The sequence below is a fragment of the Chiloscyllium plagiosum genome, chromosome 20, assembly GCF_004010195.1.
Source record: "Chiloscyllium plagiosum isolate BGI_BamShark_2017 chromosome 20, ASM401019v2, whole genome shotgun sequence".
Lineage (NCBI taxonomy): Eukaryota > Metazoa > Chordata > Chondrichthyes > Orectolobiformes > Hemiscylliidae > Chiloscyllium > Chiloscyllium plagiosum.
Window position 1 is genome coordinate 40,160,777 of NC_057729.1, and position 16,504 is coordinate 40,177,280.

General features: G+C 40.4%; 1 protein-coding gene and 1 long non-coding RNA gene across 7 annotated transcripts in view; one reads left to right on the forward strand and one right to left on the reverse strand.

Annotated features, from left to right (window-relative positions):
* The window catches only part of LOC122560195, a 61,039-nt gene that overhangs the window by 42,152 nt on the left and 2,383 nt on the right, over nt 1-16,504 (forward strand). The gene's annotated exons all lie outside the window — the stretch shown is intronic.
* LOC122560194 (homeobox protein TGIF2-like) overlaps nt 2,234-16,504 on the reverse strand; it is a 33,589-nt gene continuing 19,318 nt past the window's right edge. For all 6 annotated transcript variants that reach the window (XM_043710591.1, XM_043710592.1, XM_043710589.1 and 3 more), the window contains exon 3: nt 2,234-4,412. In XM_043710591.1, the coding sequence (XP_043566526.1) occupies nt 3,888-4,412 (525 nt within the window). In that variant the 3' untranslated portion in view covers nt 2,234-3,887. The remainder of the gene's footprint in view (nt 4,413-16,504) is intronic.

The window sequence follows — 16,504 nt, forward strand, 5'->3', positions numbered from 1 at the left end:
CAGTTGGGCCTGGAGGACCATCAACTCAGTGCAAGACCCTCTTTGATCTGCCCAATACTTGTTGGTCTTCAAGTGCAAAGAGCTGACCCTGACAGAGTGTAGCAGACTGGCACATTCCAAGGTCCAGGACTATGTGCTGAGGGATGCACTAAAGCTTGGGGCAGCTGCTGCCATGGTGCAGTGAGGAAAGACCACCATCTTAGGGCTTTCTGGCAAAGTAAAACAGGGGTCCATTGAGTTTTCAGACCCTGCTCCTGATGTCTCAAATCCATATAATTAATACCTTCCATAATTAATAAATACCTTTGGGTTTATTGCAACAAGAGAAAGTCAAACCCCAATGTTTATTTGTTCTCCAAAGACTGTACAGAACCGAATGCTTTAGTAAATTTGTAAGTTCGTAAAAAAAGACTATATATATAAAAGTATATTTTTGATTTTAATATTTTAATTGCAGAGTCCATCCTTTTAAAACAGAAATGAAACTTCTTTTTTCCTCTGATGGGTTTTAGAATTCTCTTCCTAAAAGTTGGTGGTAATAGAGGTTATTGTTAAGCAAAGGGCTGTTAGGTTATCAGAAGTAGGCAGGAATGTGGATATGAGGTTTCAAGATCACCGCTGGTCAGATTAGATGTGGAGTAGCCTCATGGGGCTAAATGGCCCAGTCCTTCTAATTTGTATTCTCTTCACTTATGGTTGGAATTATAGTAAAGTGTAACTGCCATTTATATCTCTCAAACCAAGTCCCCTTGACTATTTACTGATACAAGTGACAAATAGGGTCAAGTTGGCCTATGCCAGCAAATACAAAATGGCCTAGTAATGAATCAGCAGTTGGCTTTTCTCCACCCCAAACCCTCTTTCTACTGAGTTTTGTGGAGTGTGGTCTCTTCCTGTCTCAGTGGCTTTCACTTAGTTTTAATTTAAAACTCTCACTAATATCTTTTAAATCAATTGAAATTAAAAACCAACTGATATCCTGCAAACCTGATTAACAATGCTGGCATGAATCAGTTCCTCCCGGTTTTTTAGACTGGGTTTGCTTTAGGACCGAACATTGCCAGCCATACAACTCAAATAGTGCAATTTTTTCTTATTCTACTCATGGGTAAATGCAAACTGTGGTAATAATTTAAAGTGGTTTTCTAAGGCTCTGAACAGCCAGTTAACCAATTCATGCAGCTTTCATTGCAGGCTATACCCAATTTTAAGATTCACACAAGGCAAGCTGCTGAGATTTCTGGACTCAACACGGAGTTCAACAATGTTAGACTAGTGAACTTTGTCCTTAGTTTATTTTCTCTTTGCCAAGTGCAGTCTGAATCTAGATTTAATGTTTCTCCTTCTGTAATTAACACTTAGTCTAGACCAATGTTTTCTCTACCACAACCATTAGCAACCTCTGCCTTTTATTGCCTGTCAATTCATCTCTCCCGTCCTCAAAATAACCTTCACTTTTATTCTACATAACCCTGCCTTTTCAACAGAAAAAAAAACATAATCTTTTCACTCTCTGCAGTTCAAAGAGGAGTTACATTGGACTTGAAATGTTAGCATTGTTTCTCGCTTGACAGATCTGCTGAGTATTTCCGACACGTTTTTATGTCAAGCTACCTGAGAAGCAACTTTTTCCACAGAGGCTGGTTTCTATGTAGAATGAACAGCTAGAGGAAATGGCCGACGTGGGTACAGTTAGACCATTTGAAACACATTTGGACAGGTACATGAATAGGAAACGTTTAGAGGAATATGGACCAAGTGCAAGCAAGTGGGACTAGTTTAGTTAGAAACCTTGGTCGATATGCACTGAAAGGTCTGTTTCTGTAATGTATGACTCTATGGGACCCAATTTTAAAGAAATAGGTCTTTCTGGTTAGATTTTTTTGCAAATGCATTCTAAAGTCAGCCTAAAAATATCACAACATATGGATGGAGCAATAAAGCATCTTGGCTCAAGTTTGACTTTTACTCTCAGTAACCTGGTATTAATTCACAAAATAAGTTTGGTGACGAGAAGCATGCATAAAGTGCACAGTTCAATGCTTTGTTGCAGGAAAATTACCATCTGCTTGCTGATGAGATAAATGGCATGACTCGGCCAAAATGAAGACACAGCCAGAAGCTCAATTCTGTTTTGCACATCTTGTGGACATTAGGTCAAGAAATTAAACCACACATCAAAAAACTGCATCCTCTGTGATCAATTTAATGTTAAATAATAACAGAACTCAAATTTATCAAACGTCAAGACTTTTATTAGAGTGGTATTTAAAAAAATTCACAGATGTGATCAATGTTCCTGTAAGACAAAGAATGGAGTTGTAAGAACTCCTTTAAATATTGCACAGATTGAAATTGAAGACTTGAAGAGTTGGGTGGTCCCTTCATAACAAAAAAAACCACCATAATAAGGCACATTTGCATTTATCTCACTTATATACATGATCTGCAAAGCCCCTTTTTGCATTAACACTGAACCAAATTTTTAAAGCTTCCAACACGAGTAGCATTTATGTAAAACCCCTTTTGTAGAACCCCAAGTAGAGAGTTTGGCCATGTATATATTGATTTACAATAAAGGGCTGATATACGAAGCAGCTGCAGAATCAAAGTAAATGGTCTGAAAACAACTCAATGCATTTGCCTAAATGCAGCTTGCAGGATTGGTTCATTTGAAAGGCAGTTCAAGTTGCCAGTTTCTGCCCCAATCTTACGTTGTATCACTGCCACATACTGGAGACAGGCAGTATTTTGATATGCAAGGGTCATAGGAAAGTCAGCTTGTATTACTGGCATTTTAAAATCTTCTGTTCTCCATTTTCTAAATGATTTTCTCCTCAACTGTTTTTTAACGTAACTGGGTTGAACATCATCTAACAAAGTTTTAGAATCTGAAAACTTGTGAATCCCGGACTACCATCAGATAAATCTTAGCACTACTGTTTAAAAAGGAAGTTTCACATCACCTTTAACAATGTACTACATTTTACAAAAAAATGTAAAAAATCAGATAGCTACATTCACAGATAGAACTAACAAATAGAAATTAGTTTACCTTTTTAATAGTTCTATACTCAAGTTACAAATGAATACCTCCGAGCTAATGTCACATTGCTATAATCATAATCTATTGAGTAGTGATTAGAGGAAATTCCACTTTTATCTTACAGTTTGCCTCTAACAGAACCACAATTTAAAGTTACAATTCTTTAGCTCAGTAGTAAAGATCCATTATATACAAATGAAAAAATATTCTAATATCTTATGATTCAGACACTTTGCACAGATTGAGGATTAAAGAACGTGCAAGACAATTTCCCATCCTGGTCATCCACACTACTTTGGGTTACCTTGACACTGCACCTTTGCTTTGTACTCAATATATCTGTTTCAACGAAAGCAGCGTCACTTCAGAAAAAAACAACTATAAAAACAAATCTTTAAACATGACATATTGGTCAGTGACATAAAACCTGAACGAATTAAGGTAACCTTCAGTTTCTTGAAGTACGAGTATAGCTCATTTATATTTGCAGTCAAAAGTACAGAATGCTAATGCTTACTAGGTTGTAGTCCTATAATCTACAGTTTGCAGAGTGCAAAGCTACAGTGGAGCCTCTGAGAATACTACTAAAAATAATTATTGCAACCCTTCAATTCAAGGGGTCTACAATCAACTGGACAGCCATGAGAGAGTAACCTTGAGTTTAAGCAAATAGACTTTTCAAGCTATTTCTCCAGCCGTGAGAAATGAATTTTGATAGCCATTTCTCCAGAATAGATTTTAAGTAACATGCTACTGCCCATTCACAGACTAGAACCAACTGAAGGGTTCCTCAGATATCTACACTTCTACTGGCATTTACCACATTCCTTGATGCACATGTTTAAGATGAAATCTTAATATTCTGTTTCTGAGATTCCAGTTCAGCAGCCTGCTGGAGTGCAACATCCACCAACAGCTGAAACCCACTGAAGTCCTGGTGGAGCTCTGGTGGAGTGGGAGGAGGTGTGTTGAACAATCCATTATTAGGACTGCTTGAATCTGTGCATGTCATCAAAGTAGTGGGGTTATCAGTGTTAAACAGGGGTCGAACTAACTCTTGGTCAGTCAGTTTTGAGGTTTTCTTACTGTCATTGCCGGAGTCGGGGCAGAGGAGTAAAGGCATGTCTTTAACCATCGACGTTGTTGCGTGGCAAATGACGGAAGGTCGAAATGATGCAGACAAAAGCGTGGAGGTGGCAGCGGAGGCAGAATTCTCCAATAAGTTTGGTCCGCCTCCACTTCGAGATGGATTTAATTCAGAGAACTTGCTCTTGCGAGAAATAGTGAATTGATGAGGGTCTTTGCCATCCTTCCGTAGCATGTCGGGTAAAAGTCTTCTCCTTGCATTGATGAACCAGTTGGAGACCTTAAATTTGGAAGCAAGGGCAAGCAGTTATTTAATACATTAGCTTGTGTTTTCTCACAACAAAAACATTAATAGACGAGAGAAGTGCCACCACTGCTATTAAGATATTGTGAAGTCTGTAGCAAGTTGGAAACGCTCAGATAATGCCACTAGATTCTGTAACCTAACACCAACAATAAATTAATATAAAAATTTGGGATTTTGCTTCACATAGTTTCTAAACTTCATTGTAGAGATCCCCATGAAGGAAGGTCTGTTTTATCAGCTACTGAGCACCTAACTTATTTGTATTTGGAAGCGAAGCCAATTCATTTTGCTTCACCTGAAGCAGTCACTCTCCCAGCGAAGCCTCACACACAGGTACAGAGGATGTTTACTGCGCACCGCACCTTTCTGATTTGACCACCTTGTCCAGACACCTGAAGACCAACCATGTCTTCCTACACTCCAAACAGTATGCACGCCATGATACATTGAATTTTAATGTTAGGTCTTTATTTTCAATCTATTTCAAGGCCTGCAATGGATAGACATTCTTCACCAGCCTGATTTCCTATTCCCTCATTTGTTCTTCTAATTTGTATTCCCTGCTGGTTTAATACTGCTAACGATTGAAGCTTCCTAGCAGCAACAGCAATTTTACTTGATGATCGAATTCAGATGCTGCCTGAACTGCTGTGCTCTTCCAGCACCACTAATCCAGGGTCGAATTGATCAGACCAGCTCTGTATCAGCATGTTTTATGTGGGGTCAGAGAGATTTGGAAGCTCCATTTACAAAGCAGATGTTAAGTTTTTATTTAAAATGGGCAGGAATTTAGAGCACACCACTGGAACTGCAACCCAAGTCTGCTCAAATCCTATTTGTTGTCGCCCAGACAAAGCCTTTGTAAACAAGCAGTGATGTGAAAGCAGTTTGCCTATCCCAGAACACATGACAGCATGGGTGCATACTACACACTGATCAAGTTGTGTAACTTGAAACCAGTGCTGAAGGAATTGCCGTTATGGTCCTTCAAATGTGCACTGAGGAACTTAATGTGTTGCACAAAGCACACTCAGTTAGTAGTGGGGGAGGGTGGTAATGACTAGAGGAGGCAGATGTAAGGAATCTAAAGGCACAAATAGAAAAGGCAAACAGAGCGAAAGCTAAATGCAAGACTTTGCCTACAAGATACAAGCAATCCAAGACTCCTTCACAGAATTTAACATTTTAAAGTCATTTAACTTTGCGTTTAAATGCAGACCAGTCTCGTTTTGCTCTAACTTCATTTGTTTGACTATTCAGCCTTCTTTCACAATTGTGTAGTTTATAATTTCATTGTAGAGATCCCCATGAAGGTAGGTCTGTTTAATCAGACATCTGAGCACCTAACTTATTTGTATTTGGAAGCCAAACCAAAAGAAAGTTGTACCTTTTGAAATGCTATGTTTGAAACTTGGAACTCAGGGCAGCTAATTTTTTTAAAAAACATGCGAAATGGGGACACAAAGATAAACAACAGTGGCTATGGGGGAGGGGAGCTTTGCCTGCAGGGGCATGCAGTTAAATTGCTTTTAGATTGTTCCTTTAACTTTGATTCTGAGAGCCGGTTTCCAACGTTTATGCTGTGAAATCTGTTTCCATAGCAGGCTCACAGACCCAAACTGGGCTGGTAAGTCTACTGCTGGGCTGCAGAAAGCCAATTTGACAGGAGAAACCAGGTCTTGGCATCTAAACTGAAATACAGAAGTAACTTCAGTTTACTGGCCAAAACTGGATGCTTGCTGCAGCTGCCAATCAGAAACTTTAAAAGGAAAAATGCAGCCTTTGATCATTACTTTGATTTAACACACAGAAAACCCTTTCCCTCGCTAACCTCCAGTTCCCGGCACTCAAAACAGATATTTATCACCATGTGTTTACTGTTAAGAGAGCAATGTCTCCAAACATTAACCAAATCTACCAAATTATACTTAAAAAGGCAGGAGAACCTCTAATCATCTACTTACTGATTACCAATATTGATTTCAGATGAGCAGAAAAGCTATGTTACTGCACATATGAATTCTGTCCATCACACCCCATTGTTATTTGAAACATGAAATTTTGAAATGTTTACTTTGATCCGTTGCCTGCAAATTTGTGGGAGCTGTCTCTCGTTTTTCAGTCCAGTAGCAGAGGCACAATTAGCAGTATTGATTACGTTTGGCCCTGGAATTGGAGCGAAACTTAACACCGAATTTATACACTCAGTGGGCCTTGGCTTTTGAAAAAAACTGCACTTCCTGCTGTTGAAATAGTCCTTTTTACTGCGGGACAGATTCACCAACAAAGAAAAACAAAAAACATGGCTTCAATAGAGATTCTCACAACTCTCCACCCCCAATCTCCTGGACTTAAAAGCTTTTTTTAAAAAAGAAAGGCTTGTAATGGGACATTAACATAACTGGAGTGGAGTCCCATTAAAACATAATAAATGTTGGAGTAAGCCATGTGCCTTGTAAAGCCTGTTCAACTAGTCAGAACAATTATGGCTGATCTTGGGTTTCAGATAAGTTTTTCTGTCCACTCCCTAGATCACTTGATTCCCCAACAAACCAAAACCATTCTATCCCAATCTTAAACAAGGGACGCACAACCCTCTGGGGGAAGAATTCCAAAGATTCGCAACATTTTAAGTGAACTTCCCATTTCAGTCTTAAATGTTCAGCCCCTTATTCTGACAGAGACCCCCCATTTTAGATTCCCCAAGTGGTGAAACAATCTCTCAGCATCCACCCTGTCACAACTCTTCAGAATTGAGAGTTTCTACCCTTCAAGACCTTGACATTGTTCCAATGAGATCGCCCCTCATTCTTCAAAACTCAAGAGAATACAGATCCAGTTGCCCAACTTCTCTTCACCGGACAGTTCTGCTGTCCTGAGATCAAATCTGGAGAACCTTCATTGCACTCCCTCTATGACAATAAAATCTTTCAGGAGATAAAGAAACCAAAACTGCACACAGTACTGCAGGTGCAATCTAACCAAGCTCTTATACAATTGAAGTAAGACTTCACTACTCCTGTATTCAAATGTGGATGCACCATAGAAAGCATCCTATCTGAGTGCACCACAGCATGTTATAGCAACTGTTCTTCCTAAGGACTACGCAGAATTGTGAACACAGCCCAGTCCATTACGGTGGCCCAGTGGTTAGCACTGCTGCCTCACAGTGCCAGAGATCCAGGTTCAAGGTTCAATTCCTGCCTCGGGCAACTGTCTGTGTGGAGTATGCATTTTCTCCCAGTGTCTACGTGGGTTTCCTCCGGGTGCTCCGGTTTCCTCCCACAGTCCAAAAATGTGCAGGTCAGGTGAAATGGCCATGCTAAATTACCCATAGTGTTAGGTGAAGGGGTAAATGTAGGGGATTGGGTCTGGGTGGGTTGCTCGTCGATGTGGACTTGTTGGGCCGAAGGGCCTGTTTCCACACTAAGTAATCTAGTCTTTAAAAAAAATACACAAACCAGCCTTCCATCCATAGACTCCTGCTATACTTACCGCTGCTTCACGAAATCAACCAAGATAATCAAAAACCCCTTCCACCCTCAGTTTTACTCTTGCCCCGTGCAGAGGGTATAAAAATTTGAACACACACACACACGAACAGATTCAAGAACAGCTCCTTCCCTGCTGTTATCAGACCTCTCAAATGTTAATACTGTTCTCTTTCTTTGTACCTTCTCTGTGGCTATAACACTATTCTACACTCTGTTCTGCTACCTAATGTAGCCTTTTGTATGGTACGATCTACTTGTATAGCACAGAAAACAACACTTCTTACTGTATCTTAGTACATATGACAATAATAAATCATATCTTCTTGCGGTAAACACTAATATTCCTTATTCTTCCTAACAGCTTGCTGTCCTGGTGCGCTCTGCTTCCTGTCCGTTAACCCATTTTCTATCTACATGCTAATATCTTATCCCCAACTCAAGCCCTTATAGTATCATAGAATCCCTACAGTGTGGAGACAAGTCATTCAGCCAAACAAGTCCAGACTAACCCTCTAAAGAATATCCCACCCAGAGCCATTTCCCTACCCTATTTCTCTACATTTCCCATGGCTAATATACCTAACCCACACACCCTGAATACTATGGGCAAATTAGCATGGCCAATTCACCTGACCTGCACATCTTTGGACTGTGGGAGGAAACTGGAGCACCCAAAGGGAACCCACACAGACACGGCAATGACTTGCAAACTCCACACCGAGGTTGGAATTGAACCCAGGTTCCTGGCGCTGTGAGGCAGCAGTGCTAACCACTGAGCCACTGTGCGACCCTTAACCTGTCTATTAACATTGTGTATGGCTCCTTGTACCTTTACAAAGCCTTTTTATAAAGGCAGTTGGGAGTTTTTCAAGCAAGAACCATCTGGCAACTCCTGCAACTGATCAGATGTAGTAACCTAGTAACCTAGACATGGTTATTGGAAGTTAAAGCAAAATACTGCAGATACTAATATAAGATGGAATGTGCTGGAAATACTCAGCAGGTCTGGCAGTTGTCTTTCCTTTGGAGAATGGCCTACAATCTGGGCATTCTGATGCTAGGCAAGCTTATGAACTCAGTTTAAAGAGAGTCTGAACTCAACAACTAATGCTGTTTCTCTTTCCACAGATACTGCCAGACCTGCTGAGTATTTCCAGCACATTCCATCTTATATTAGTATCTGCAGTATTTTGCTTTAACTTCCAATAACCATGTCTAGGTTACTCCCATTTTGATAACTTTATGACTGATATCGGGTACAGCTAGGTCAGGTACTACATATCTGAAGCACAGAGTAAATGTCTTCCTCTTCCCTCCCAACAACATACCCTCCTGCATCAACAAATTGCATTCAATGTAGTCAAACACCCCACGGTATTTCAGAAAACCATACACAAAATACTTGACACTGGGCCAAAGTTTAGGCAGCTATCCAAATGTTTGATCAACAAGGCAGGTTTTAAAAGGGGAGGAAAGGGAAGGTGGCTATGGGAGGGGTTTCCACAGTTCCAGACCTAGATAGCTGACGACACAATTGCCAGTTGTGGACATGGGAAGGATGGATCAATGTGACATTTTGCATTTCCTTAGCTTGTGATTCTGTCAACTCAGTGAGATTTTCTACTTGGATACCAAATTGGGGACTGGTTAATTCTTGCAGGCTATGCCTTTTATGAAAGGCATTAAGATTTCCAAAATGCATGATCATTGCCATCAACAGGTCAAGGAGATTTTCATCCCCTTATTCAGTGTTAGACCTGAAACCAGAGGTATACCATTTAACCAACGCACCAACCACCTTTTCTTTAAAAATTTTTAATTAATATTACAGGGTGGAAACATCAGATTTTGTTTCTACCGTAGTCTGCACACTCCAGGTTTCATGTATGTTATGATGGACAGGTATTAGTACATACATTCTTTCTACATCCTATCGCCCAACCCTTTAATTTCACAATGAGGGGAAATGTGATATAAGGTAAAGCTTGCTGACTGGACAAAAAGTGAGAGGGAGATTGGCAGGTGTGCATTTTCTTTGTAACCTTCATGAGTTTGGTGGCTGATACCAGCAGTCTTTATATTTACAAACAAGAACAGAATATGTTGGAAAGATACAGAAGTCAAGCAGCACTTGCAAAACAAAAGAAAAATATTCAAGAGAATTAGATAAACACTTGGAAGGGACAAAATAAAACTGGAATATGGGGGAGAAAAGCAGAGATGTAGGAGCAGCTGGATAGCTCACAGAACTGCCATAGGCACAATAATTCAAACGGTATCCTTCTGAGCAGTCTCATTCTACGATTTAATAATATTTCAGGTGGTATTCACCAGAAATGTCCTTGTGCTGATTATATGGCTGTGCATCTAAAATATTACTTCACCTCGGTGTAATATTGCGACAACTTATCAAGCATTTCTAGAATTTGCTGATTCTATTGACATAAAATGATTATAGCACAGAGCAGAGGCCATTTGGCCCATCAAGCCTGCAAGAGCTCTCTGCAAAACCAATCTAGTTAGTCTCATTCCCCTGTCCTTTCAGCATCGCCTTGCAGCTAATTTCTGTTCAGGTGCTTGACCAATTTCCCTCTGAAAGCCACAATTCAATCTGCCTTCCCCACTCTTTCAAACAAACAGTCACCTTCGATTCTTTGGGCAAACACTGTTTCAGTGCCCTCTGGTTCTCTTCTGCCAATGGAAACAGTTCTCCCCACCTCGTTCTGATTTTGAACTTCTGTTAAATCTCCTCTCAACCTTCTCGGAGGAGAACCATTGAGCTTTTCCAATCTAGGAGAAAAGGAGGACTGCAGATGCTGGAGATCAGTCAAGAGTGTGGCGATGGAAAAAGCACACCAGGTCAGACAGCATCAGAGGAGCAGGAGAATTGACACTTCCGGGTTTGTGCCCGAAACAAATTCTCCTGCTCTTCGGATGCTACCTGGCCTGCTGTGCTTTTCCAATTTAGCCATGCAATTGAAATTCCTCATTCTTGGAACCAATCCAGAACAGGTACCGCTCTGGAGTCTGTTTGCAAGTCAATTTGTTCCCAAGTCAGAACACAATGCAGGATAATGTAAAGTAGTTGTTTGTAACTCCAGAAAGCATTCATATGTTGGATCTTGAAAATTACACACTGTATGAGATTGCATTAGTAACCATGAGCATTCGTAAGTCAGGGACTCCTGTAAATTTTTTTTCTGCACCTTCTCTCGTGTCTTTGTCTGATTGGCACCCTATCCTCTACCTAGAATCATAGAATCCTACAGCGTGGAAACAGGCCCTTCGGCCCAACAGGTCCACACCAACTCTCCAAAGAGTAACCCAGCCAGACCAACTCCCCTACCCTATTATCCTGTATTTACCCTGACCAATGCACCTACCCTATACACCCCTGAACATTATGGGTAATTTAGCATGGCCAATTCACCTGACCTGCACATTCTTGGATGTGTGAGGAAACTGGAGCACCTGGAGGAAACCCACACAGACACGGGGAGAATGTGCAAACTGCACACAGACAGGTACCAGAGGCTGGAATCGAACCTGAGTCTCTGGCGCTGTGAGGCAACACTGCTAGCCACTGGGCCACCATGCTGCCCCTTACCTGCAACATTCATTTCCTTCACCACCAATGCATAGTAACAGCTGTACCATCTGCAGTAACTTACCGAAGCTCCACTGCCAGCACCTTGCAAATCCGCAACCTCTACCAGCTACAAGTACAAGGCAAATAATGTATAGGAACACCACCACTTACAAGCTCCTTGCCAAGCCACACACCATCCTGACCTGGAACAATATCACTGTTCTTCTGATGTCACTGGGTTAAAATGCTGGAACTGCCTTTGTAGAATTTCAACACTGTGGATACTCCCACATTCCAAAAACTTCAGTAGATCAAGAAGGTAGCTCAATCTCAGCATTTCCAGGGCAAATAAGAATGGGTAATAAATGCTGGCCAAGTCAGTGATGTCTACATCCCATGAATGCTAGTTACATTACATTGCTTTGGGTTTTTATAAGGTTGCAAAATCAAACTTAAAAAAAATTATTTTTGAAGATACGATTCCAGATTTCCAATATTTAATTCTTTTATTCTTAGACAACTGGCTCCAATTTTAAACAAATTCATAGTCTTTCATTTTTAAAATGATGTTATTTTTATGTTTAAAATACTATGACTACTGGCTAGGGCAAGATCCAGTGATATTGATAATGGCACTTTGCTCAATATAAAAGCGGGTTTAAAAAACGTTGGAAATTGTCTGACATGTCTTGACTATTTGCAAATGTATGCAAGTCACCTTCACCAACGCAGTTGGCTACTATTTTTAATTTTAAAAATTATTTACTTTCAAGCAGGATTTTATCGTGTTAGCTAAGACAAAACAGTTCTAAAAATCAGATATTGTGAAACTTTCAAAAGAGTCTCTACTGCAGTCAAAATGCTTAAGTTGGTACTGCATATTGAAAGTCAACCTTGGTCACACAAATCAAAAAATTCCCTAAAACAAACGTAGACTTGTGCTCTCATAGCAAATATTAACTGACCTGTTAAGCGTTCCCAGCAGTTGCTGGGTTTTTTTCTCCAACATTCAACTGCTGCTGCTTTGAAGAAAATGAAAAAGGTGAAATAAAAATCAAAAATAGTGGAAATGTACAGCAGTTTCTAAGGAGAGAATACCTAGAACCCTCCAAGATGTCCATGCTCCTTTAATTCTGCACTCTTGTGCACTCCCAATTTTAATTGCTGTACTGTTGGTGAACTAGATCTAAGCCCCAAGTAATTCCCTTACTACTGCTCTTCAGCTCTCTTACCCTGCTTTCCTCCTTTAAGACCCCCTATTAAAACCTACCACCTTGTTCAATCTTTCAGTTATCTGACCTACTATTGCCATATGTGGATCAGTGTCATACTTTGTTTTATGATCCTCATTTCAAGTGCCGTGAACATTATGTTAGAGATGTTTAATAAATTTGTTGTTCTTTCCAAAGTAGATCCTTATTGTCATATTTTTTGCTTCTGTCCTTTAAAAGCGCTTTAGGTATCTGCTTGACAAATTCCACTGAAATGTATATATAACAAATAGAATGGGATTCTGTAGCTGGTGGATAAAAACACTGGTGCAGATGTTCTAACTTAAATGTCGAAGCACAGAATGAACCATTGTATGATTCTATGATGTATGTTATTTTAAGTGATCTCAGCCGGAGATTTTGGAAGTGGAAAAATGAAAAGGCCAGGATTCCTCTTCCCGATGATTATCGGGTGATAGGACTGGATTCGGTTGTGATTTACCCCACAACCTGCCAGTCACTGTCGAGGGTCACACACAAACTTCAGCAGCAAATTGGAAAAATTGGATTCAAGTAGAATTGTGCATTTTTCAATTTATTTTACACATCTAAATTGTTTGGTGTGTGTGTGGGATTGCGCAGATCACAAAATTAGTAATTTTATGCTTTTGCGGGGATCTCTTGCAATTACTCAAAGCCTCTCAGTAGACCTTCTCACATTCTGAAAAACAGAAGTGGGGGTCCCAAAGGAAACCGAGCTATCATGCCAGAAAATATCTTTACTGCCAACAGTAAAGTGCAATTAAATCAATAATTAAGAAAATCTAATGGTCTTGTGATCATTTCCCCCTCCCCCCACAAATCATGCTGAGGGACAAAGATTTAAGCAATTTCTTGGGTAAGGATGGAATGAAACCTCAAGACTTCTGTTGCAGTAAGATCATTCACCAGTGCCTTCGAAAAAGAATGTGCTGCAGGCTATCCTGGATTAAGACAAGATTTCTTTTGATGCAATTCTTTTTTCCTTTCAAAAAGAAACATTCCTTTTAGTTCTATTTCAGTGATGCTTTATATTAGTGCCACCTTTATGATTAAGTATGAACAACATGAATCAATTTCAGATTCCAACTACATAAATGTCGGATAAGAGACAGCCTCACTTTAAGATTTTCAGGTGAATCTCTCCAGACACAGCCCGAATCCAACAAGATCTCTGAAATCCACAACTGAAATGCTGCTTTTGAAGCGTCCCAGTGTTATGTGCACTTTACTGTATCTTTTCAGATGCTGAAATGGCTGAGTGGACATCTGATACAACCCATCTTTTGTTAAGCAGGGTAGTGACTGAATTCTCCATTTCAAATGCGTTCAAAAACAGGAATGGATAGTCCACCAAGGGCAGGATTTGTGAGAGAATGCATTTTGGAAACTGTAGGGTAAACAGGATGTGGATTCACCTCTGACGTCTACTTCCCAGCAGTCTACATTTTGTCTGAAGTAATCTATCACAGGGACACAGATGCATGGCAGGCTGCAGTGTGTATGTATATATGTGAGAGTGAACACAGCAATATACGTCAAAAGAACAGGCCCATCTGGACAACAGAACAGCCACCCCACAGAGATCTTGAAATCACACTTTAAATTTATAACTAAGGTTCTTTGAAAAGTGGCTCTCAGGATTTGCAGTTTCTGCTTCCCTTTGGTAAAGCAGGCATCTTATGCTTCAGGCTGTTTTAACAACAGAGGACAGAATAAAACAGAGAACAGAATAAAAGGAGGCTACTGGAAGTCCACAAGCATCAAGCCCTTTGTTTTATTTCTGCATTTCTTGATATAGTGACTGGTGCATTGTCTTATCTATTTACTGGTCTAAAAATTGTTGTTTCCATATCTGTAAAAAATGCCAATTAATTTTATGGGATGATTGGTTTACAGTTCTCTATTCACTGCTTAAACTGGTTTGCCTTCACACAGAAGCCAAAGATAATACTGACATGCAACCTCAATTATGGGATGGGGAGACAGCATTGGCAAGGACATAAACGATCTACCCCACTTGTGCACTTTCCAGATGTGATTGCCAGATAGAAATCACTCATGGAAACCCTGTCTGTCTTTCTTGGCCATCCCTAGTTTGCATTTATTGAGGCCAAACATACTTTTGCACCATGGCACCCCAAAGATTAATACTAAATCTACCCTGAGCTGAAACCCAGGTCTTTATGAACAAGGAACTAGAGTAGGCCACTCGCCCTTCGAGTCTGCTCTGCCATACAAGATCATTCCTGATCTGACCTCAACATCAACTCTATATTCCTACATAGCTTCAATAATCTTTCTGGCATGTATACTTCATCACTCCAAGCCAAGAAGTGTTCTGAAATATTAATGCATGAATTGCAGTGAGCATACAAACTCAGTTTATTTCTACACTGCTTTACAGAGAAAGCTTCATGGCAGCAGAGAGTAATCAATACAAGCCACTTTTTCACTCCTTTATACACTGACTTTCAAAGTCCATGAAAAGGATGAATTCTATTCAAGCTACTTATAACATGATAGGAAAGTCAAAACATATAAGCAAATATATCTAGCACTGTTGAGGCATACAAGGCAAACACAACACTAAAATCTTTTTTCTATCCTGATTTATATACAAGATTTTCCAACAGAATGCCTTCTAAATAGAGTACTCAGAGCAGAGGCTTGATCATAAGGTGTGGTATTTGCACTTGTCTGAATTGAATGGGCCTTAGCATTTGCATGTCTCTTTTTTGACCACTGGTCAGAATCTGTACTGTAACTTTGTTGTAAATTTAACACCTCTAAGTGAATATCTTGCAACAGTATTATCATTTGGAGAACTGACAAACAATAGGGAAGGAACAAAATTTGTATTGATTTGCCTCTTAAGCTGTACGTTACTACCAATGTTGGTACAAAGAGATCATGTGACTCAGTAACATGGCAACAATGAAAAAGGCACTTTAATCTTAAGAAGAAAAGGGTGCAATTTATGCTTAGTAATGACCCAAGATGGCAGATGTGCTTTTGGTTTTAACAATGACCTCCTAGTAGTTATATTAACTAGTCCTCTTCATCCTTATTGACCTTGTGTAGCCTTTGTTTTTAGATTAGATTAGACTAGATTACAGCGTGGAAACAGGCCCTTTGGCCCAACAAGTCCACACCGACCCGCCGAAGCGTAACCCACCCATACCCCTACATTTACCCCTTACCTAACACTACGGGCAATTTAGCATGGCCAATTCACCTGACCCTGCACATCTTTGTGATGGTGGGAGGAAACCGGAGCACCCGGAGGAAACCCACGCAGATACGGGGCGAACGTGCAAACTCCACACAGTCAGTCGCCTGAGGCAGGAATTGAACCCAGGTCTCTGGTGTTGTGAGGCAGCAGTGCTAACCACTGTGCCACCGTGTCGCCCTTTACATTTACCCCTAACCTAACACTGCGGGCAATTTAGCATGGCCAATTCACCTGACCTGCACATCTTTGGACTGTGGGAGGAAACCGGAGCACCCGGAGGAAACCCATGCAGACACGGGGAGAATGTGCAAACTCCACACAGTCAGTCGCCTGAGGCGGGAATTGAACCCGGCCGCCTATGGCTGATCATGTTAACCTGTTCCAATACTACTCCTTCACTGCTCAGTTAAGTAGGTCTGCCTTTGGCTGTTGCACTCTCCTTTAACCAGTAACGGCCAAATAAGCGTTGCTGCTGTTCCCGCTAAAGGCTCCCAAAG